General features: G+C 39.0%; 1 protein-coding gene across 1 annotated transcript in view; it reads right to left on the bottom strand.

The window, feature by feature from the left end:
- LY75 (lymphocyte antigen 75) overlaps positions 1–23,861 on the bottom strand; it is a 43,814-nt gene extending 19,953 nt beyond the window's left edge. Inside the window, exons 1-19 of the mRNA XM_083865284.1 lie at positions 23,372–23,861; positions 20,950–21,324; positions 19,925–20,098; positions 19,509–19,673; positions 18,798–18,908; positions 16,998–17,138; positions 15,264–15,452; positions 14,425–14,582; positions 13,472–13,582; positions 12,162–12,250; positions 11,639–11,811; positions 11,264–11,460; positions 9,761–9,903; positions 4,156–4,237; positions 3,514–3,582; positions 1,987–2,110; positions 1,121–1,156; positions 665–840; positions 15–79 (exon numbers count right to left, since the gene is read on the bottom strand). Coding sequence (XP_083721410.1) covers positions 15–79; positions 665–840; positions 1,121–1,156; positions 1,987–2,110; positions 3,514–3,582; positions 4,156–4,237; positions 9,761–9,903; positions 11,264–11,460; positions 11,639–11,811; positions 12,162–12,250; positions 13,472–13,582; positions 14,425–14,582; positions 15,264–15,452; positions 16,998–17,138; positions 18,798–18,908; positions 19,509–19,673; positions 19,925–20,098; positions 20,950–21,324; positions 23,372–23,546 — 2,753 coding nt within the window. The 5' untranslated portion in view covers positions 23,547–23,861. The remainder of the gene's footprint in view (positions 1–14; positions 80–664; positions 841–1,120; positions 1,157–1,986; positions 2,111–3,513; positions 3,583–4,155; positions 4,238–9,760; positions 9,904–11,263; positions 11,461–11,638; positions 11,812–12,161; positions 12,251–13,471; positions 13,583–14,424; positions 14,583–15,263; positions 15,453–16,997; positions 17,139–18,797; positions 18,909–19,508; positions 19,674–19,924; positions 20,099–20,949; positions 21,325–23,371) is intronic.
- Between the last annotated feature and the right edge of the window lie 6 nt (positions 23,862–23,867).

Below are 23,867 nucleotides of genomic sequence, written 5' to 3'. Positions count from 1 at the left end.
ATTATTCTACATACGGTGAATGATAGCTGTAGCCATAATCAATAAACTTCAGCCACCACTTCTGTTCGCTGTTTGACAACTGTGGAAGTAAAGAACAAAACCCAGTATTTTACAACCCACATAGAAAGAGCTCCTGACTCTAACAAAGATAGAGCAACGTGACAAAATTAGTCACAGAGGTACTGAAACTTGACATGTTTTTCTCAAATGCCTTACAAGAATGTATTTTCATGCCATAAAAAACACAAACCCCTTTCAGTAAAGCCTATCAGACCATCACGTATTTCTAATTAAAACCTCTCACGAGGTGAAAAACTGTATTGTTGTCCTGTGTACAAAACTAAGAACCAGCACAATTATTAATGAAATATTTGCAGACAATGGGATGCTTGCGTGGTGGTCCTGCTATGACATTTCTCATCATTCAGAGAGTTTTGCTTTTTTTAAATGCTGTTAAACCTACTTTTAAATTTACAAATTCTTTTACCAGACTGCCATTAAAATAGTTCTCTTTTATCCCACCTTTTCTTTCTAAATACAATTGAAAACCATTGAGGCCAACAGTAAAAAGAAAGAAATTAGGACTAACATTTTCGTATAACAAAAAACTTGGCAAGTAAATTTCCCTGCAAAGTAACTGTGAAAAGAGATTATACCCCCTTACCTTTTCTATTTGAGATAGTATTGTCCTGAGTTTTGGGTAAGACTCTATAGAGGCTAAATCGCTATCATTTTTTTGACAGTAGGAAGTAGCTTCCTGGTAGCTCAGGTTTTTATCTGGTACAAACCACAGCTCTGCTCCATCAACAACAAGTGGGGCTCCATGAATTCCAATTTCATCTACACAGAAGAAATACCACATGAGTAAGAAATGAATTCTGAAAAACCAATCTTTTCTTTTTCTGAATGTGCTAAGAAATCTCAATTTGACACTGGGAAGAATCAATGCTCTGCATTTTGAACTCTCTCAAATCAAATTCTAGCAAATTTTACCAGTCATAACCTTTTCTGGTATGAAACAGGTATTGCAGTAGCAAAAAAAGTAACAAAACTAATAAAAGATATTGAGTATAAACAACCCTACACACATAGAGGAAAAATACAAAAGAAGTCCAATTACCTGGTATATACCACTCTGGTGTCTTTGGCGTGCTACCTGTCCAGAGGAAAAAAGAAAAAGTCACTGAATTCAGCTTCTAACAAAAAAAATTGGTGTGGCCAGCAAAAATATAGTGATGGTTGGTACCCACATTTCTCAGTATGCATGATGAAAAAAAAGGAGAATGAAATGATACACAAGTCTAATAGTTTAAAATAAGCTGATGTAAAATTAATGGGAGTACTGTGTACCTGCATCTTACACATCTGTGGTTCTTTTATCTCTCAAACATCAAAGTAGTATTTCTACCAGTACCTCAACCCAAACAAGAAAGTTTCATCCCAAGACACCTTTTAATCAACAACCCAAACGTAAAAGTCTGCAGGACTACATTCCATACTGCATGAAAAAACTTGGATCTGTGCAGATAGGCCATGCTATTCTTTTGTATTCCCACTGCTCTGTTTCACTACAATGAGCTTGTACACCAGTTTTACCAGAAGGCTAGCTCACCTCAGGTTGAGGCAAACTGTACACCCAAAATACTTGTGGTGATTTAGTTAAAAATATCACTAAGAAAGATTAAGTCAAGTCCACAAATGCTGCAACTCAGTGGCTTATATCACCACACAAGAAACGACTTCTTACTTCATGGGACTAGAAAGAATACGAGAGCAGTAATACTGCATCCTCCTCAGGGTCAGTTTCTGATCTAAGTGTACATTTGTTTGCATGTGACATCAGTGAGACATTTCATGTACCATCCTCTTAGCAGTTCAGAGAGGAAACAATAAAATATTGTTTGCAAAGTTTCTGTTATAGGGCAATAATTACAACTCATTGTATTAAACTCTTTATATGAATAAATGGATGTAACTGCAGTTTACCTTTTGTTATCTGGCAGACCCATTCAAGCTTAGCTTCACAGTCAAAAGGCCTGAAGTAAAATTCGAGGTCTCTGCCTTCATGGAAGTAAAATCTCCAAAATGATCTCCGTGAAAACTGTGAGGTCTGCATACAAGTAGAAACAGAGAACTGAGCTAGGACAGCACAGGCCTTTGAAATGTAAAATTAAACTGTATTTTAAAAGTCCTTTGGCAAAGTCAGTGTATTTAGTGGGTTGTTAGTCACACAATTTATTTTGCAAATAAAAGAGCAGATACAGCCATAACTTCAAATATAACTCTCCATGTTAGCTAATGCTGTGAAGCAATTACCTAAAGGGGTTAAGGTCAGTCTACATACAAATGTCTTTAAAGTCTTTTCTAGAAATAATGTTTCTTAGGGTTTTTGTAGTTCCCAGTTTCTCATCAATGCTTATTATTAAATTATCTATTGCAACTTATTCCACTGAAATGATTCTCATTTCTTCTGAATAGAAGAAACCATCTGAACTGGCACAGAAACAATCAATCACTCTTATTGAAGATTATTCTTACAATCAAGCTTGAAGAACTGACTTCACGCCTGCTGGTCTCTCCGGTAAGGAGATTTTTTTCTCATTTATTGAAATAACATGTCTATAACTAGCAGGGAGGAAAGTTACTACATTCACAGCATTCCCCTCAAAGTGCTCCCCTTTGTCTAAAGTTTTCGGAGCTCAATGCTGACCAGCTTCTCAGTCTGGGGTCACGAACACAGGAGAAGTGAATGAGGGAAATGGCTGTGAACAGAAGGAAAGGGATGTAATTATCCTTTCCTCCAGTAAATCCTAAAAGCAGAGGTGGTTCTATTTAGGTTAAAAGGGATGGTAGGTATTGCAAAAAGTCAGATGATACTCCAGAAAAATCAAAGGCTATTTTAAAACTCATGCCATCAAGACTAAATTAAGTATTGAAGAGCTTAATCAGGAATCAAGTTGAGGTCTGACATTTGAAATTAGAAACCAACATAGCACATACAGTCTATTTCACAAGTAAACAAGGAAATACACACAACAAACACAAACACATGCTCTATCCTGGCTACTGCATTCACCTTCTTCAGGTTTCAAATTTCTTCTTAATCTGCAGTTAAGAAAAGCTAATACAGATTTTTAAAAGTTACTGGTAGGGCTCTCTGTGCTTTTTTGTTTTAGACTCCATGACACATCCTTAAGAATTACATGTAATATACAAGAGATCCATAGTAAGGCATTATGCAATACAGAATAGCATTGTTACTAAAATATTTTGTAGTTAAAAAGGTTCAAAAGAAGTCCTATGAAAGGTTATCATTAGCACAGCATTTGGCTCATGAAACATACTTGATTAAGGGAAAGTTTGTAATGGGTGTAGATTGATGAAGGCAACACTACAGTTTCTCACTATACTAAGAAAACACCTAAACCTAAATTCAGTATACAAATGGAAAAAAGTATTTTTTCCAAATAGTTCCAAGTAAAAAACCACAATATTAAAAACCTTGAAACTAACCTTTAATGCAGCACAGTCTCTTGTATCATACTCATCTTCCAGATAATCAAGTGGCATAACACTGGTTACCTACAGGATGATGGACAGGGTGAAACAATCAGCATTTGATGCTTTGCTGTGGCAATCCCAAGAGATGACCATTCAATCCTGGGGTCCTATTACGTTTACTACTATTAAAATATGTGTTGAATGGCAGTTACTCCTTCAGTTTTGAGCCTCCATGTTTGGATTTTTTGGGGTAGGGGGAAGAACTCACAATTTCAGACAAATAAAACAATTATAGTGAAGAAGATATGTTTGGAAAAGTCTGACATAACAAGGAAATGAGCTGATAAACCCTCCCTTCTGTTGTGGCATGAAGACACCTTGTTCTCTCCACCAGCTCTTGGATGCTTACTACTATATTTCTGTGTAATTATTTTCATATAATGGAGACAGAAATCAGGTTAACCTTGTTAAAGTTATGTTTTTAATTGGAAATCTGCTTGGATGGCAGCTCTTAAGTGCACAATCTTCTTATGAATTATTAATCTGTTGAAAGACCTGACATATTTTAATTAAAATACGTATCAATTTACTTTCAGTTCAGTCCTGGTTGAAACAAATCAGTACGTCACATTTTATGATTAAAAGTTAACTTACAGGTTTGTTATCACTCCATTGCCAGGTTCCCAAAGAATCAGGACTCCTCTTATTCATTCCAATCCAGACCCATCTGTCATTGCTGTAAATAAACAAGATACAATCTTATGCCAAGCATATGGTTCAGCTCATTTAATAGGAAGACTGACCTATGGCATGGCATTATTTAGGACAAAACAGTTCAAAGAGAAAATAGACACAAGGGCTAGGACCTCTTCTGATCAGAAGAAAACTAACTAAATCAGGTACTTTCTTTGTGGGCTGCATCACCACTTCACCAGTTGTCACTTGATATAATGGTCCCTTTTCTACACTTTTCTTCCAGGGTCACACACAGTGTTTATATGGTTTGGTTCCCTTTCTCTTGTCCACACTGGGCTATCTCTCAAGTACCATCAGCTCAAATACAGTCTTCCTCAAACCACACAAAAGCTTCTACTCAAAGAACTGGCATATTTCCCTTAACTTTGTAAGTGGTATAAACATGATAAATGTGGGCACCCATTTCAATTATGCACCCTGATTAATGAGGCGCAGACATAAATCAGCACCCAACACCACTGACTTCAATGGTTGCATGAACAAATGGCAGTAGAAATTTTAGTTCAGTCAGAACTTGTTATTTTTTCTAGATTTAACTTTCTCATTTTTCAGAAGCAGCAGACACTTAAATCTAAAATTTCAGTTATGTTCTAAGATACAAAATTACCTGAAAGAATTCCAGGTTTACAACATAAATACTCAAACTTGCAGTAAGAACTTTTACCATACTCTTTTGCTTATGAATCTAAAGATGCTATAACAAAGTTAAAGGTGCTAGTCCAACTGCAAGGTTAGTTTTTTACTGCAAATTCTCAAAGATTCAATTTTTGTGCAGGGTACTGAACTTTATGATAACTCACTCCAGTCCACTACCATGCCCAAGAAAGTTCATAGCCACTTCTCTGCACCACAGTATCAGCTGGAGGCAGCAGAGGGGAGAAAGACAATGAGTTTTCTGTGAAATCACAGACTACATGAAACCCCACTGTGAAAGAGCTGTGGAAGATGCTCTCATCAAGGTGGTCTGACAGCAACAGTAAACCATTGACGCCACATTACAGGGCTCCTGTAGAACAGCATCCCATGGAGCACTATCCCATCAGGATGCAGCAAATACAGAGAAGGACCACAGGACATTTGAGGAAAATAAGAGTTTAGGCTATTAACAAAGATTAAGGATTTTCTTCTCTAGTCTTCCCTTCTAGACAGGGAAAGGATACAATTACTCTTTATAATATTTTAGAAGACTAAGCCTGCAAGAAGAGGAGCGATTTGAGCAAACAGAACATCATGTTTGAGGGAATCGCGATTCAAAAATAAATTTAAGCTCAAAACTGGACAGAGACACTTGACCAGCAGAGGTCAGAGTTTGTAAAAGGGACCCCAGAAGGTAGTGCTGACAAACTCAGTGATTTGAAGCCAGAACTTGGAAAAAGTATGAAAATTACTTTATTACATGGAGAGATGGACTCAGAATCAGGCTTTGCCACTAGCTTTCCACATATTATCACCACAAAGATTCTGAACAGTCTGAAAATACTGATGGTGCAGCACCAAGCAACAGCTTAACCCACGGTATGTGAGCTAAGTTCATGAAATCCCAAAAGGGCAACAGTACTTTACTTGGTAAAGTTTCCTTTATGAAGAAAAGTATCAGCCATCAAAAATATAAATTTTTTGTTCTTTGTTCTCAACTCCAGTAATAGTTTTTTGGCATTGGTGAGATAGTGTGATCACTCTAGTGTGATCTTATCATACTCATCAATCTTTAGTCCTTCAATGATACAACTAAGGAGACTTTAAAGAGCCTAAATGCCCTGTAATACTGCAGAGGGAAAACTATGAGCCAAACATTCACAGCGGTCAAGCAGAAAAATGACTTTTGGCTATTTCCCTTTAGGACTTTATTTTTCTGTTCTGTGGCTGTTCTTCTAATTAAGAAGCAGACATCCCCTCCTAATTGTCACCTACAGACTTAGTGCAGTTTAAGCAGTTGATCACCACATAGGAATATTGACTAAAAAGAAAGTTTGAGACACTCATTTTGAAATTATTTGCAGTAATTACCTGAGGCTCTAGAGCAATTTTTCAAACTCTTTCACTTTGTATTTGGCTATTATATAATAGATAAATTAAAAACAAGAAGTGTGTCAGGTCAAGAATTTCTCCAGTTTATCTCCCAATTTACAATTACTAGTCTGCAAACAGAACAATGTTTTCAGCTGACCAGGCTCTTACATATTATTGTATCTATTTTGCTTCTTTTGGAATTGTTCAGACATGACCATGAGTAATTTAGTAACTGCTACACTACACTTGACAGTACTTTTAAGCTTCAGTAAAGCCTTCTGATAACCCTCTGAAATTATACTGTCATCTCATCACAGGAAAGAATTCCACCAGCTATTTAAGACAAAGATGAATTAAGACTCTCTATTGCAATTAAGCTTGCAGCAAGGAATTTGCTTTTGCTTCAAGTATCTGTCTCCTCATTGCATAGCATTTAAAATTCATCCTATGGACTGATATCAAAATGGATTTATCAGTGACAGGGTGCTCTTTGAGCTACACTCCTGGACCTGTCTCTAAAAACCTAAAGTATCCTGAGTTTTAAACTAAAACATACATACAATTTGTACTTTACAATGGACTCCACACTGATTGACACTGAAAGACCCTAAATCTCTAGCAATCCCTGCAGAATACTGGTGTTTTTCTTTTACACAGAGCTAAACATTCATAAAAGTCAAAATCCTACTGGAGTGAATAAATACAGTTCAGATTGTGAAAGGATTATAAACCTGTAATTTTTCTGATCATATTCTAACTGCCAAAATAGAAAATTATTCTCTGTCCTTTTATGACAGCTCCAACACAAGATTAAGAGCCTAAGTGAAGTTTTTTGGGCTTGTAGGTCAACCTAGTTCTCGACAAGAGGTAAGGTATACATCTGGGCCAACTCCTTAATGGTTCAATTTAAGGCACTATTTAATCTTAGGCAGTGCTGGCCTAAAACTCTGCATGAAGCCCAACTGCCCACCCTGTTCTCCCTGCTGTAACAGGCTACTGCACTACCTACATCACATCCTGCTAATTACCTGCTCTTGAGTGAGAAAAAAGAGAAGCTGAATTAAGGCAATTACATCAACTTGCATCTCAGGTTTATTGCTGTTTTGGCCATTCTGTTAAGGTGATTTTTTGCTTTCAAACTCCAGTGTTTGTGAGGCTTTCCAGATTGAAAACAATTACAGCAGCAGAGCTGTTCATATAAAAGGCAACCTGGATACCTTTCCAGTAAGGTGTCCTTGCAGAAAGGTTACTTCTAACCAGTCCAAGCTATTTCTCCTCCTGTGTCCAGCACTGCTGCCAGCTAGAAGATGCAGAATGCTCACAAATGCAGTCCAAAAAGAATGGAAGTAATTGAACCAGATCTGTTCTGCCTGTACTATGTATCTTAAAGCCAAAAGAGGTTATCTCCTATTTCTTCCAGACAGGGGAAGGCTGGCAGGCAAATTTTATTTCTCTTTCCAACGGCAATAGCCTGACTTGGCTGGAATAATTCTGGCTCTTATTTGACTCCAAGGTGGAATCTGAGTAAAGAACAGAATGGACTAGGCAAGCTGCCCTTTTCCTGGTGAACCAAAATGACTCTTGCTAACATTTAAAAACAAACAATTCTCAATGAGTCACCAGAGAACAGTGCAAGGGGAAAAAACCTGAAACCAAGAGCGTCGAGGTGTGGCTCCTTCCCCAAGCTGAAATGAATGCACTGAATGAATGCTTTAGGTCGGAGTTTGCACTGAGTAAATACAGAGAATACCAACAAACTGCATGCCAGCACACCCCAGCAGCTAATCATATCTAATATCACCTTAGCATGATTTCTCCCAGTTGGCTGAAGTATTTATTCTTGGTGAAATAATTCACATTGTTTCCTATCTCAAATGAGCTTGATTTTTAGATTAACCACCCTTGACATTTAACCTCCAAAATATTTTATGTAATCAACATCTCTGAGTAATTTAAAAGCATAACTATCTTCAACAACTCATCATGTTATCTAAACAAACATCATTTAAAATATCTCAGGCAACATCAACTACGTAGTGTTTCAGCTCAGAATATTCTGAAGTGCTGCAAAAGGGATTAGCCCAGATGAAAATACTTTTCAGTTGTATTTGATATAAGCAGTTACTGCAACACTGACTACAGAGTCAATTTCTACCAGGCTCAATATATTGTCCCTCATTTTGCGTTCTGATGGAATAATATGGAAATACTGGGACTTATCTTTCAGACTAAGTTCAAAATTTCTGAATTCTGGGAAATGCAGGAGGTTTGTGTGTCAACTGATGTCCTGGAAAGATAGAAGTCTCCACCTTTAAACGTCTAACAGAAAATATAATTAATACCTCAGACAGTCTGCAAGCTGAAAAGCATTTCCAAGTACTTGTAGGAAAATAAGCTGTTACTTCTCTATTCACATTTCATAGTAGATTAGGTGCACTAAAACAAAAATCGTAATTGCAAAACCACCTGAAAAGGTGTACAGCTAGAAATGATTTGTGCACTGATTTTTATTGTGGGAATTCAGCCAGTTTAGCAAAGGAATCACAAGTGGCTTTTACACAAGCTAAACTATCTATATATAGAGCATACAAGTTTGGTTTTGTCTCTTATTAGCATAAACACTGAGTAATTTTCATGACTTGTGCACTTCTAAAAAAAGTTCACTGGTTTCTCAAGAAGGCACTTCTTCAGTCATCAGGTTTAAAAATTTAATCAGAGTATTGTGTGCTGGCAGCTTCTGCAATAATCCTGATTTAGTTTGTTGATGAAAAAATTAACATCACGTAACTGGCAGCATTTGAGTTTAAGCAGGCAAAAGTTCTGAAAAAACAGACTGTCAATCAAAAAAAACATATTACACAAGGATCTGACATCACACCAATGCCTAATAAAGCTTTGCAGTGACAGTTCATTTGATTAAAAATAAAGCTTTAAACTTATAAATTATTTAGCATTTAATCTGTTGATACCAGAACACTCAGCACACCCATCTAATGCCCATATAGTGTTAGTGCAGCTATGCCAAGTAGGATCTGTGCCAACCAGATTGCTGGACACTACATTATTCACATTTTCAAAAGTTAGCACCCAGTTTGGTCAGGAAGCATTTCATGAATAAAAATGAGACATATCTGAAAAACTGAAATAACTCATCTCTAAAGAATGTACCAGTAAAGAATAGGTATATTACCATCTAGCTGTGCCAAAATTCAACACAGAGAAGGAAAAATGTATTATAACAAAAGGCTTAGATTTGATTTGAGCATCTTCCATTACATAAATTTCTCTTCCTGCACTGCCTCTAGCAATGTGAAATATTTGCCCAAGCTGTACTCCATTGACATTTTCCAGCAAGGCAGTTCAAATGCTACATCTAGCTGTTCTGTGGGAAACACAGCTGTCACACACTCTCTCATGTTTGCCATTTGGGGTCAGCAGCAGCATTTGTGATCCACTGCAGAATCAAAATTTTAGAACATAGCTAGTTTGTTACCTGATAATTTTTCTCAGGATAGAATGAAGTGCCTTGATTTCTTCTGAGTGGCTAAAACTAGGCAGATGGCCTCCAAGGGCTTCACAGAACCTTTCTGCCTCTTCCCAGGTCCTGGTTCGCAGCACTCTTTCACTATGGAAGAACTTCACAACAGCCAAATGTCAGAGTGGAAAATGACATATGAGGCAGTATTTTTAAAACACTCCTGTTCTACTAAAATATGGCCACCTGAGATTTAATACTGGTATTTCCAGAGGGAAAGAACTTGACTTTTTAACAAATTTTCTTTCAGTTTGTTTGACAACAGCCAGGCTCTAAAGTTTAGCTGACAAAATTTGTTTCAAACACAACATATTCCACATGACAGACTTTCTCTGTTTTCCTTTACAAGAAAGATTTTAGAAACCACCAGCCAGCTCATTCCATAACTGCAAGTCAAGTTGTAAGTTTTAAGGGATGTTGTTCTTTCAAATTTATGGTGAACTACAAAGCCTAACGTTCACTGAAACTGATCTCACTTAAGTGCCGCACATGAAGAAAGTTCTTTGGCACACCCTTGCTACCTGTATGCATCTGAGGTGCAAATTTGGCTTATACACCTCAGCTAACACGTCCACTTGATCCCCTTGGTTTCAGTCCAAGACAATTCCCATCAGCTGGATCTCTCTGCACAGACATGCAGCATTTGGCCAACAGCAGCTGTGGAGAATCTGCCAGGGCCAGCTGTCACGTCCATCAGCTATGGGACAGTAATGCAGCACAGCAGCACAGACCTATCCCTTCCTGATGCCTGCCCACACCCTTGTTATTCAGGCTGGGTTTCCCCACTTTGCTACATGAGCTGTTTACCAGAAACAGTTCATTGCAGACGTTGAGTCCAAAAGTAATGAATAAATAATCCAATGAACAGCCTCGGTTTTAACTTAATTTGATTTTTAATAGGAGGGGGAAAATCTGCATTTCTAAATACAAATTTGTTTAAGCCATCCCAGCTAAATAGCACAGATTCTTGCTTCCACTATTCACTTCAAAACAGTAAAATAGAACTGAGTCTGAATGTTTTTATATATCCATATTTGAACCAGAGAAAATCCTACCTCTCCTCTCTATACTCTTAGAGTACAGAAAGAAAAAGGGCAAGGGAAGGTGATGCAAAGCACTTTCCTTCCTTTTCCAGGCATATGTGCATCCCTGAGGACAGCAGGGAGGACATAGGCACAGCACTCTCCAACAGCAGCAGCCTCCTGAGACAGCAGCACAGGGTCAGTGCTGCCCCACCCAGCTGCCCACAGAAAGAGGCACAATGCACCTTCCAGGAATGGCAGAGGATGATGCAGGACAGTTACCTGCAGGTAGTCAATCTGAATCAACACCAATCCCTTTTCCTGCTGAGTAGCACCTTTAAAATGCCCTCCAGAAAAGTTATGCCCACAAAATGCCTGATCACTCACTTCCTCCAAGACAGTCATGAGCAATTAACATCAAACAGGAATAACATTTTACCTTGTAGCAGGCAAGGCCGGATCCATTGTGCCAGCCAGGGGGACAGGGATCAGTTGGCTTTGGGAGCACTTCTGGCTCCTTGGGCTTCCCAATATATTTTTTGCAGACAGAAAATGCTTTAGTGGTTTTACAATCCTTAGTTTCCCACTTTCCAAGAGAATTTCCACTGGACATGGCCACACATCCTCCTGAAAACTCTAAAATTAAAGCCAGCAAAACCACATTTAAAATCATTGGCTGGTTTTCAAAAAAATTCCTGACATAATTGTGTATTACTACTTTACTGCATGCTTGGAGTTCTGTAGCAAGGTACTCAAGTGCTTGCTCAATGTAAAAGGGTAGTAGCTTTATATGGTTTTTAGTTTTCAAATTTACCTGGTTGCATGGAATTCCAGTTAGTGTATGTCACAGCTTCAGGTGTTTCCCCATTCACTGTACCCCAGGAATATATTCCTGACTGGCTAATATCCTGCAAACCGGTCCAGAAGTACTTTTCTTCAACTTTGGTGTGTTTTCTAATTAGACTGTTAATAAATTCTTGTTCAAATCTGAAAATTCACAGATTAATCAGAATCAATATCTGAAAGATACCAAACCACTGAGACAATTTAAAAACCAGGGATATGGCATGAGTCAGTTCAAGAAGTCATCGAGGCAGTCCCATATTCAGCATGGGGTCAGCAGGCTGGGATTTCTCATACTTCCAAAGAAGGTTTCACATTACAGGTTTACTGTTGTCACAACATGGAAAACATGGCTTTCTAGTTCTTGGCAAAAGCATTTTCCTTTCTACATTTTTTTACATAAACCACTAGTTATCATACAGCAGTTTTAATCTCTGATTTTATCTCCAGGATTGTGATGTTAAACCTGCTCATAAATTACAAATGTGCTTTACCTGTTCATCACTGTAAGATTACACTGGGCCCCAAATGAAACTTCCATTTTATCAATCCTGTAACAGTAGTTTCCATGTCTCTCCCATCCCTGGTTAACGAACAGAAAACATATTTATACAAAACAACTTAATTTAGGCATTACCTACAGGGGAAAATAAATCATTGCCAACACTGGCTGGTGCCCACAAGCTGGCACAGCATATACAAGAAAGAAATGCACTGTGTCACACACAAGGTCCACTATCATCAACTCTCTGATTCACAGTTGTAAAAAATAATGCAGCCACAGAAACAAAACACATCACTGTTTTAGCCTGCCTGGGCAGAGTCTTCTGACCACTATGTGCATTTACAGAGAGAAACACAAGGGCAATAGCCCAGTCCTGTTCAAAACAATGGGAGTTTTCATGCTGTTCCACCAATGCCAGGATTTAAACACAAGAATACTAGGAAGGCATACACCAAGTTTCTTTACTTCTGAGAAAAATACTTGATACTAAAAATGTGAACTTACAAAATTTCTCTATTATTCAAACATTTTTCCCCATATTTACACTGAAATTTCAAGAAACATTAATGTGTTAACACTTTTCTAGCCTAGCAATGCCACTGGTGTCTGAACAGCACAGAAAGCTGTAACTCTATGTGCTGGAAGTCTCGGAAAAGACAGACTAAAAAGGTCATGTAAAAAGAAAGGGAAGGGGTAAACATCTTTCCTGTTGCAAGCAATATGCCACACAAAACAGAACCAAATAACTCTGAAGTAGCTGGCACTACCATCCCAGGCTAGTTTAAAAGACAAAACCTTTATTTAAGCCATAAGATGTCATACTCTAAAAAGAAACCCCAAAAACCAGAAAAGCCCCCACCTCTATTCAAGTCATAGAACAAAAATGAGAGCCAGTGAAGTGTAACAAACCTAATCTCAGTTAATAATCTCTGCATATCTTTATATTGCAAAGCGCTTATGCTAAATTTTAAAACATAATTTGAGCAAAAACAACAGAAAAATGGTGTTTTCAATAACATTTCTAATTAAATCAACTTCTTTTAAATAAATACATAAAACACAAACTCTCCTGCGTCCAAACTTATAATACTTTCATCAAGAAACAGACTGATACTACATCCAGAACCTGCTTAGGAGAATGTGAAATTTGGTTTATGCCATATAAATGTCCATTTTCAGACAAAATGTTTCATAGACTTTACTGAATGAACATGAAAGAAATGGAAGTAGAGGAAATAAGTAATTTCAAGCAGGTTTCTGAGCCAAATGACAATAAGAGAAAGAGAGGCTTTCTATTACCTCTTCCAATGAACAACTTGCATCTGATTTTGTTTCATTCAAAATCTCTCCTTTTTTCTTGCAAACATATTTCAATTTTTCTTCACAGGACTTGACCCTCCACTGTCCCAGCTGTGAGAATGAAAGGAAAAAAAAAAAAGTATTTTAAATTCTAACAATCTTTCAATTTCTATGTTTGCAGGGGCTGTTTCCATTGGTGAGAAAGCCAAAATGTCTGTAGTACAGATATTGGGTAGGATGCCCTGGATTCTATGCACAGGTACACATTTGGAAGGGAGAGGGAAACCCGACACACATGGAGATGGGAGGATTCTGGATCACATCCAAAAAGGAAATAAAAGGCTAGGGTGGTGCCAACTCTCTCAGATCAGGAAGGGAATGGGTGTAGGAGATGTGCTCAGCTTAATGTGGAACTAATTCAGAGACAGCTCAGAGGAGCTGAGCGCAAGCTCCAGTGCCAGGCTGATGACAAAGCAAGAAAATGCTCCACTTTTCTAAAGAATCTGCAGGATGGGACACAGCCTACTTGCCACTCTTAGTGACCTCCTTCCTTCACCAACACCCTTTTTAGAACATTCCATCCTCAGACTGGGTGACCCAAATCAGTCTGGGAGATGACTGAACCCAGATTTCACTTCCTTCCTACCTTTTGGCAGAGACATGCAAAAATACAGTAACCCTAAATACAGAGTGACAAGGTCAACTGTCTGACCAACAATGTGGCAGTCTCAGAGTTAAGAGTAATTTCTTCCATTCTTTGCAGTACACAGCTATAGAGTTCTACCTAAATAATTTTAAGAAACTTGCTTGTAAAAAATGTATTTTAAAGACTTTTCCAGAAATAAGATCAGCTATTCACTTTATCCCCCTCCTTGACTTTCACACAAACCAATGTTGCCTCTACTATGATGAAAAAATACAAACTAACAACAAACTCAACACTGTATTCCTACCTTGCCTGAATATGACACACAATTAGGAGTGCTGTTAAAGGGAACTTTTGGTTCATTCTGATCCCAGTAGGTAAAAACCACAGGCGAGTCATCTGACCATTTGAACAAGGTTGGCACATCATCATTCTTGAGACCCATCCATATTTCCTCTTCAGCATCTGCAATTTAAAATTAGGACAATATTGTCATTTCAATATAATATTCAAACTAATAGAAAAGCAATGTGTTATCAGCAAAATTATATTTTTTATCATACTGTGCAGCAGTGAAAAATACTGTGCAGTAGTATAGTCATATTATTTTTCTTATGAGAAAAAGTATTTGACACAACCATAACATATGTTTGTTATCTTGTTTCTTAACTTATATTCATGACTATGAGTAAGGTTCACAGAGAAGGAACAAGCAGGAAAAAGCCCAACCACAAACAAACAGAAATAACGAACACTCAAGCAAAAAAACCCTCAAACAAATTTAGTAAGTAGGCAAAGACACAACATCAAACACTACCAGTGACTTAGAAGTCAAAATATTGACCCAACTATCTACTATTCTCTTTGAACAAGCAAATTAAGCATAAAGTATTAAAAAACTAGAAGTAGGTTAGCGCAGTTAATAAATAAATAAATAAATAAATAGATTGAACCAGAACATGTCCTAACACAGGAGGACTGGATCTGCACAGCAACATTCAACACCAGCCTGAGCACAAGCTCAGCATTAACACCTACACTTAAAAGCTAGAGGTTATGACAACCATATGCTAGAATTTGGAAAGCAGTTTGTAACTTATGGTGTGCAACACTTGGTGCTTGACCTTTACAATTACCCCAACTCACCATTATGAAGCTCTGTAACAACCAGTTCAACATCTGCTAATGAGTGAATGCTGATGAGGTTACTCTTATTTGTTTTGCACAGCTCATCTGCTGTACTCCAAGGTGCCTGGTTGTTTATCAGCATGTAGCAAAAGCCATCGTGGGAGAGCCAGCCCGGATCACAGCGAGTATCTAAGTGTCTCCAAAACTCTAATATTGAAGAGAAATGGAATTAGAGGCTTTTGTTTTATATTGTCTAATGCAAGGGGCTGGCTTTAAAGTCCGCAGCACATTGAGAATAGCCAGAAGGGAGCAATCAGAATGTGTTCGCATTTCTTCAGGGCTCATGTAAGAAAGAGTCACAGCTTAGTCAAACAAATAGATTTCAATGCAGCATTAGGAGAACTCATAATATTTTGGGGCCATGGAGTAGGTAGAAGGAGAAAGAAGTTAGTAGGAGTGAAAGTAAAAAGCAGGACTGCATTACATTAAGATGGTCTTAGTGTAAGTGAAAGGTTCAAAAGTAATTGTAAGCAAGATTTCAAAAGCAACTGAACACAAACCAAGAAGTGTGCAGGAAAGAAGCACACAACTCAACAAATGCTTAGTTTTAAATATATTTTTCTTCTCAAGATATTAAAGAATTCTAACTAGTTTTAATGCACACTAAAAAGGTATATACTAATAGCCTTTCTGGTTCAAAATACACTATAAAAATACTTCAACACAGGAATTTTGTTTTTTAATGAATAAAACACTATATAAACACCGATAATAATTCTACATACCCTACTGAGGAGCCAAAGAACAGACAAGACTTGTTAACTAGCTTTCAGAGCGTCACTGTAAAATTTGAACCAGTTCAGTTAAATTTAAACTGAATACTATTTCTTCCTCAAATGCACACATCTCTCCAGGGGGAGATGGAGAGAACATGCCTCAGCCAGACACATCCCACACCCATTATCCTCTAGTCCTCCCTGTCATTCAAGCAAAATTACTTTCTAGTAAGTTTTTGCAGGAGAGCCCTGCAAACTGAGTAAGGCCAAAGCACACATAGAAGAGGTCATGGACACGGGAAGGGTTGGACATTCAGGTGTAGATAAATGTCCAAGAACATGGAAGCATTTATATGGCACAGCTGGACACTGTAAACACTGAAGGCCTCTGTGTGTGTGTGTAGGCCAGGATAAAGGAATTATTATCTTGTAAGAGCTGTTATGGGTCCAGTAAAGATTACACACTCAGCAAACCACCAACTCTTGCACTCTGATTTTCCGTACTTGGCTTGGTTTCAGAGGACAGTAAAGTTATTTGACTACTTCTATTTGAATTCAACAGAGTTTGATCCAAAACCCAGGTAAGTCCCATTTTATGTCAATACACACCAAGAGTGAGAGAAACCAGCTTAAAGCAAAGGTGGAAAGGTTTGGGATGCAACTGCCAGTTCCAGACTTCCAGTAATACATGAAAGAATGCACAAACCATGGAGGAAAATGTGATGAAAAGGGCAGGACTGCTGCAAAATGCTTTATGTGTGAATGAGAAAGCTGCAAAAAATGAAAACTGTTTGTGATGCATCATCTTGACACTGAAGAAACAGAGTTTGCTTCTGCTCTGCTAAAAAACCCAAAGCTGTTGTGAAAATGTTTTGGCAGAGATGCCTGAAAAGGCTTGGGAGGGAAAAGAAAGACTCCATAAATGAACATTATACTCTTATTAACATACAAAACTCAAAAATGCAAACTGTCCTACCTGGAATGCTTGAAACTTTATTGAGTGACTTCTTGCAAGCATATGGAAGCTGTGTCCCACAGTGGTAACTCTGCCACTGACCTGAAGCAGCATTCATCACCACACAACTCAACCCATCCAGTGGGGATAAACTCTGCATATCTACAGACAGAAACAAATAAAAAAATAATAGCACAAGTTATCAAACAGTAAGGCAGTGACTGCTTCTTTTTACAATACAATAATAACACGCTTTGGATAGTACGGCACCTTGTATTTGAAGAACATAATTTACATCAACTGAGGGCAGCTGTCCTTGCACAGGTCCCACAGAATGTTTTTTCTAAGAGAGAAAGTTTCAGAATCAAAGAATCTTGACTTCTTTTCCAATGTTTAATCATAGAACCAGGAGGAATGTTTTATTTACAACACAAGAAACCCTTGGCTGAGCAGTTTCCCAGACTAGAAATATCTCAGGGGAGAGCCATTTTTGCAGCCCTCGGTTTCCTTTGGCAGTCCCATTCCATCCTCACTCTAAACACAGTTCTGCACTTTCTCTCAATGCTAACCCATAATCTTTACCTTAACAGAAACCTTAGACAAGGCCCCAGATTTGAAACAGCACAGAGAAAAACTATTTTTTGCAGTCTTCAGTTTCCCTTGGAGCCCCTCTCTAATGGAACTTTTTTACTTTCTTTTTCTTTAAGCCTCAATGCAAACCCAAGCTGTGACCTACACAGAGTACCTCAGCTGCCCCTGTACTGGATTTGTTCAGGCTCACAGAAAAAAGGCTCAGGGTAAATTTCAGCTCTCAGTGAAAGAACAGTGGGATAAGGCCAAGGTCTTTTCAGAGGGGTAAAGTGAAAGAAAAAGTAATGGGCTCAACTTGCAAGTGTCTAAATTCCTGTAAAGCACCAGTAAGTACTTTCACAAGAGGTGCAAGACATGAATATGTCTGCCATGACTCAGACTAAATTATGCCACCCTATCTCATGATAGCCTGGCCTCTAGCTCTGCATTACAGGCCTACAAAGTGGTCACAGTTCCAGAAGAAGGTGCAGTCAGTAGTACAAGCAGAAAAGTTTTTAGCTTTTCCAAAAGACAGAGCACATTTGGAAAATCTCACAGAAATTTTGTAGCAAAGCTATCAAAGAAGTAACAGAAACCACTTCTCAGCTTTTCACAGAATTCCAGTTGCAGCACTATTCTAGAAACTAAAGAAAAAAAAGAGAATTCCACTTAAAAAAGATTAAATTCAGCTTGAATGACAGAACAACATTAGCTTCAGTATTTCTGATAACTATTACTCTGGTATTCTCATACACACATAGATTCATGAAATATTTGTGAGAACATTATATATTCATCCTGAAAATTCCAAATACTCTCACTAATCTTACTAGCACCTTTGGAGTAATCAAAAAAGGTTTTTTAAAGGCTTTATACTTCTTTCATCTTCACCTTGAAACAAATTTAGGCAACCTTGAAGTTTAAAAACCCAAGTTAAGCTTCTAACTTCAGTCCTTGCCCAAACACAAACAATCAGAACATTTGAGGGAAATCAGTGCCATTCTGTCATGGGAGAGAAATCTACCAGCTAGGAAAGCTGGGGATACTTTACTAAAACAGACTTCAAAAATACTATTTAAGTTTTAGTTTTTTAGAGATTAATTAACCTAATCAGCAGTATATGTAAAATGAGAACAGAAAGATTCACTGCCTAGGAGGAAAAGATGCTTCTGAAAATGGAATGAGATGGAAAAAAAAAGTAATACTAGTTACTGTTGAGAATATTGTCTGTATCACCAGAAATATTAGTACCTGGATGCCAGTTGAGAAAATTCAAGGGTTTGTGATCTGACCACTGCCAACCGCCAGAAACATCCAGTTGATTTAAGCCAATCCAGAATATCTCAGCAATGTCATCCTTGCCTAGAGATATTGTTTTTTTAAAGAAAACAATTAGTATAAAATGCTCACCCTTATTGATCTCCTTTAAATTAAAAATGCATTCTGAAATGGCATGCATTTCAAGACAGAAAGATTGCTACTAAAATTGGACTTAATTGGAGGGCTGCAAACTTTCTTGAACTGAGAAGGAATTAATCCACAAAAGCCTTCCCTTCCAACGTCTTCAGATGTTTCTCCTCTGGTTTTATAGTCCCAAAGGCACTTGGATAATTTCTGCAGGTCAAGATTGAACATCAGGGAGGACATTATCATAATAAGAGAGTAACATTCTGCTAAAATATCAACTGCCACTCTGGCCTGTATTTAAGATTTTGGGGACGTTCCTTATTAACAATACGAGCATCGTCTAACTGCTATAATGAAATCATACAGATACATTTAAATAACTCCCTAAAATGAGATTAGCAGTTTTGTTTTGCTACACAAATGAAAACAAAAATATTTAAAGTACAATCAACCTTTAACCCAGAGATTTAGGAAAACGAAACTATTTAGAAATGAAAGTGCTGCCTCCACTTCATAAAGATTTCCCAATATTAATGTGTGAATAATCACACTTACCTTGTATGTAACTTAATTCAGATGCATTTTGAATGCTAAGTAAATCTCCTCCTTGCCTTTGGCATGAAATATAAGCTTCCTTCCAAGAAAGAGCAGACTGTGTATTAAACTGGTAGCAATTTTCAGCCCCTGCATCATGTTCCCAGATATCTTGACAACCATCCTCTGTATAAAGGAAGCAGAAGGTACTTGTAACCACAACCACAGAAACGTTACTAAAGTTTCAAAACAAGAAGTTTTGAATATAATACTGAGGGTCTATTGATTTTTATATTGGCCATCACAAATACTTGCAGTGTAAGTCAATGCTGCAATAGAAAAGCTTTTACACAGCTTAACAGCCACACGAAGGTGGAACTGTACATCAGAGAAGTGACAGAATGCTTTTAGGATGTCTGTTTAGAAACCCAACATGCCTGGCTGTAAGCAGATTCCCCATTTTCCGTCGCGAGAATAATCTTCAGAAGTGGCACACCATTTCCCACCAGTGTGCGTCTCATCCTGAATGCAGTCATGATGCCACACCTTGTCATACAGAAAGGGGAACTCACAGGGTTTACCATAAGAGTTGCCATCTTTGGTATAAACTTCTGCAAGGAAAAAAAAAAAAAAAGTAGTAAAATTTTATTGTCTTCCCTTGCTTAGACATGGAAAGTACAGCAAATTAGTGTTACTGCTTGTACAGACACAACTAACCTAAATGCACGCAAACCATACCCATGGTCTTAAAATACTATATGTTCTTGTTATAGATAATATACAGCAATGCCAGAACTGGAAAAAAAATATACATTGAGAAATATTTTTCTTCAGAGAAACAGCTGAAACTTGTCTCCCTCATCCTGGTAAGTTACGAATAATTCATCCTCCTATTGAAATCCAGGTGCTTTGCAGAGTCCTACGGAACAAGGACTCTTAACAATCAACACATGCAGAAGAGGGAAAAGGTGCAGCACATTTTCACTACTTCCTCCAGCAAGCATGAGATTTCAGACAAGACTGGCTTCCACAGCAAGTGCACACACTACCATACCAAAGCTCACAGTCCAGCAGGCTGTGAGCTGACAGCATGCTCTGAATTTGACTGTATAGCCTACCAGCAAAGAAAACATCCTCAAACCCTGCTAACAGGAAAATTCCCATCATGGTGAGGAGGTCAGTTCTGATAGAAGGTGTTTGGTGTTTCATAATTAAATAGGTTTGCACTGAAATATGGGGCAGAGGGGATTTAAACCTGCTAAGAAAGCCACTCAGTAACACAACTTCTGCAGTTGTGCTGTTATTTTTTCTTCAAAACCTTCAAAGTTTCTCTCTACAGCCCAACATTCTATTGCTTTACTGATCAATCTTTAAACATAACTAATTTTAAGAACTTACTGGCACAGACATACTCAAAAAGCCCTTAACAAATAAAAAATCTCCAAAGTGCAAATGTACTTACCATGGTAAGGATACCGACATATATCACCTGAGGAATTGTTGCTTTTCCACTGGTCTGTTGCATTTATGCTTGCAGTCACATAGTTATTCTTGATAGTCACTTTGTACTGAGATGCACCAACAATGGAAGCATCAGCACATCGCCACCACAGCATTAAATCTGAGTTACAATCAACCATTTTCAGGCGAGACACCGATTTGGTGAATATATCAAGTCCCAGGCACTGCTTGGACCCCAAGTGAAAGAGGCGATTCTGGGATACCCATTTCCATAAGGCTTCACTCGTGTTCCTGCAGTCATCTATGACTATCAGTGAGTTTTTAACTTGCATGCACTTGTTCTGTTTGTCATGGCGAATGGTAAAAGCATCATTGCCTGTACAAGAACAAACATATGGCTATGATTCAGTATCATATTCACAGAAAGCTCATTTTTAAAAGGGCAATCACATTCTGAGAAATGCCCTCAGAAAAGTACCACAACTAGTTTGTACGTTAAGCCACGTCATTCGTAGAGGCCACATTCAGAGCATTTTCCTGCTCTTTAGTGAGTCTTAACTTCTGGAGGAAAAGAGCCCTTTATAGTCTTTATCAAGTCTTTATAAAATGAGGAGAGACAAAATGAGACTTCTAAGTCCAATTCTAGTGACAAGAATACTTCCTCTCTATATAACATATACTGATTGCATCAGCCCCTGATTAATTTGCAACCTTATTGGGTAAAAAACCAGTTTTTGGATGCAACTGCAGTAGCACTAAGTTAACTGGCACTGCTTTGAGGAGAAAGTTTTAGAATGTGTATCCCATCAAAGACAGCATGCAACAAATTAGGAGTAATTTTTAAAAAATTATATAGGGATCCTAGTTTCACTTTCAGTTGTGATGAGTTTCATTTTCAGTTCCAGCACAGTTTGTGATTAAAGAGAAAAATTAAAGTTGATAAAACATACCATTTTAAAAGTATTTGGATCACCCCACTAATAGAAGCTAACACCACTGTCAGTGTAAGAACACTTCTGACAGGCAGCAGTAGGTTTAAGTGAACCTTAAAATGCCCTAAAACTAATTTGATGTCACAATAAAAATGGCTCCAGAGTACAGAACTTTCACTTTAATCAGGCCAAAATGGATCTTGGCTGTTCCAGACCCACAAGACTATTATTCTGCTGCTTAAATAAGGAATCTGCTGAGTAGTATTTTGTATTTAACAGTAATGCACTGTCAATCACATTCCTACTGTGTTTTTCTGTTATGACTTACTAATTCGTTTGGCTGAACAGGAAGGAAAATATTCAGTGATGTTATGCAATGAATTTTACCACTACTTCCCAGTATACCCATGAATTTTCCACGGTAAGTACCACACAGTATTTAAATAGTATCTAGCTGATCACACCTTAAAGAAGAATCTGTAAGTCACCCACCCACTAAAGTGACTTTTTTTTAAAGTAGCACACTTCAATCAACTGTCCCTTTCATCTTACTAGGACATTTTAACAACCAAACCCGCTTTTGTGGTATCCTTTAACCCTGTGCTTTTTCAGCGTTGTATCTGCTTTTGCTTTTTATTCCTCCCTTTCCCTATTCCTCGACTTTCTTCCTCTTTTTGATTTCTTGTAACAAGTTTTTAGCCTCTTCTCAAGTCTTCTTTCACTTCTGCCTCCACAACCCTCATGCTGACACCAAGTGGAAAATACTTTTTAAAATTTCCCTGGAAAAAACAACTGATGTTGTCTCACCAAATATATCTGTGGAGCAATTTATTAATAATTACTCCAGTAGACCGTTCTGGCCATGAAGTTTTAGTGACAACTTCAGCTACTAACCTGAGCCTGTTACTATCACGGCATAGTAAAGAAAAAAAAAAAAAAGAAAAAACAAAAAACACGTGAGGTGGTGCAACTTAGCGAAGAGCTCAAGTTGTTTCCCAGACGCTGTGACCAGGCTAGCGGCTTTGGCTTACAAGAATCGCCTCAACGTGAGACTTTTCCACCTGTTTCCCGTCAGATAAGGCGAGTTTCCCCGCCTGTCCCAGCGCGCACAGGGCGGGCGGCGGGCGGCGGGCGCTGCCGAGGCTGCCCGGGCTCGGTGCCGCCTCCAGGCCAAAGGCCGCGGCCCGGCCCGGGCACCGCGGGCACCGGAACGTGGCAGCGCCGGCGTTGGCAACGCCCCGGGCCAAGCGCACGGTCCGGGAGGGAGCTCCGGGGCTTCTTCCTGCCTCCTTCGCTTCTCCTTCTAAGTTTCCCAGGCTGTTTCCGCGCAGTCAGTCGGACTTTACCGCGGAGCGCGGCGCCCGAAGGAGCGGCCGGGGCGGAAGGCCCGTCACGCCGCCCCCTGACCCGCCCAGGCGCCCGTCGGGGCGCTCGAGGACCCTCCGCGCCCGCAGCGCACCCGCGGCCCTCCTCTCCCTTCGCGGGGCTCACCTGCGGGGTCCCGGCGGGCCGCGCAGCACAGCAGCAGCCAGGCGAGGCCGCAGGCGCGCAGGCAGCGCCCGCCGCCCGCCATCGTCCCCCGCGGCGCGCAGGCTGCGCGGAGCGGCCCCGCTGCCGGGCTGGCCGTGCCCGAGCGCCGCGCCCGCCGCCCGCCGGCGCCGCCCATTGGCCGCCCCGCGCGCGTCACTTGTTGCCAGGAGGAAAGCGGGCCCCGAGGTTGGCGCTGAGGCGGGGCCGGCCCGGCGGGGGAAGCGGAGCCGCGGGCGAGAACCTGAGAGCGAAGGTGAAGGGGAAAGGCGGGGAGGAAGGGAAAAAAAAGAGGAAAAGTAAACGGGGGAGGGAAAAAAAGAAAGAAAAAAAAAAAGTTTACAAAAAGGTGGAAAACGCGAAGAAAAAGTGGAAAAGCAGATCGAATTGTCGCGTGGTCATTAAAGTTAAAACTAAAACTAAAAAAAAAAAAATAACCAAACAAAAAAAAACACACACA

This window comes from Zosterops lateralis (assembly GCF_965231275.1).
Source record: "Zosterops lateralis genome assembly, chromosome: 7".
NCBI classification, from domain to species: Eukaryota; Metazoa; Chordata; class Aves; order Passeriformes; family Zosteropidae; genus Zosterops; species Zosterops lateralis.
The sequence above is the reverse complement of the archived record's forward strand: the minus strand, read 5'-3'. Positions and strand labels throughout refer to the sequence as shown.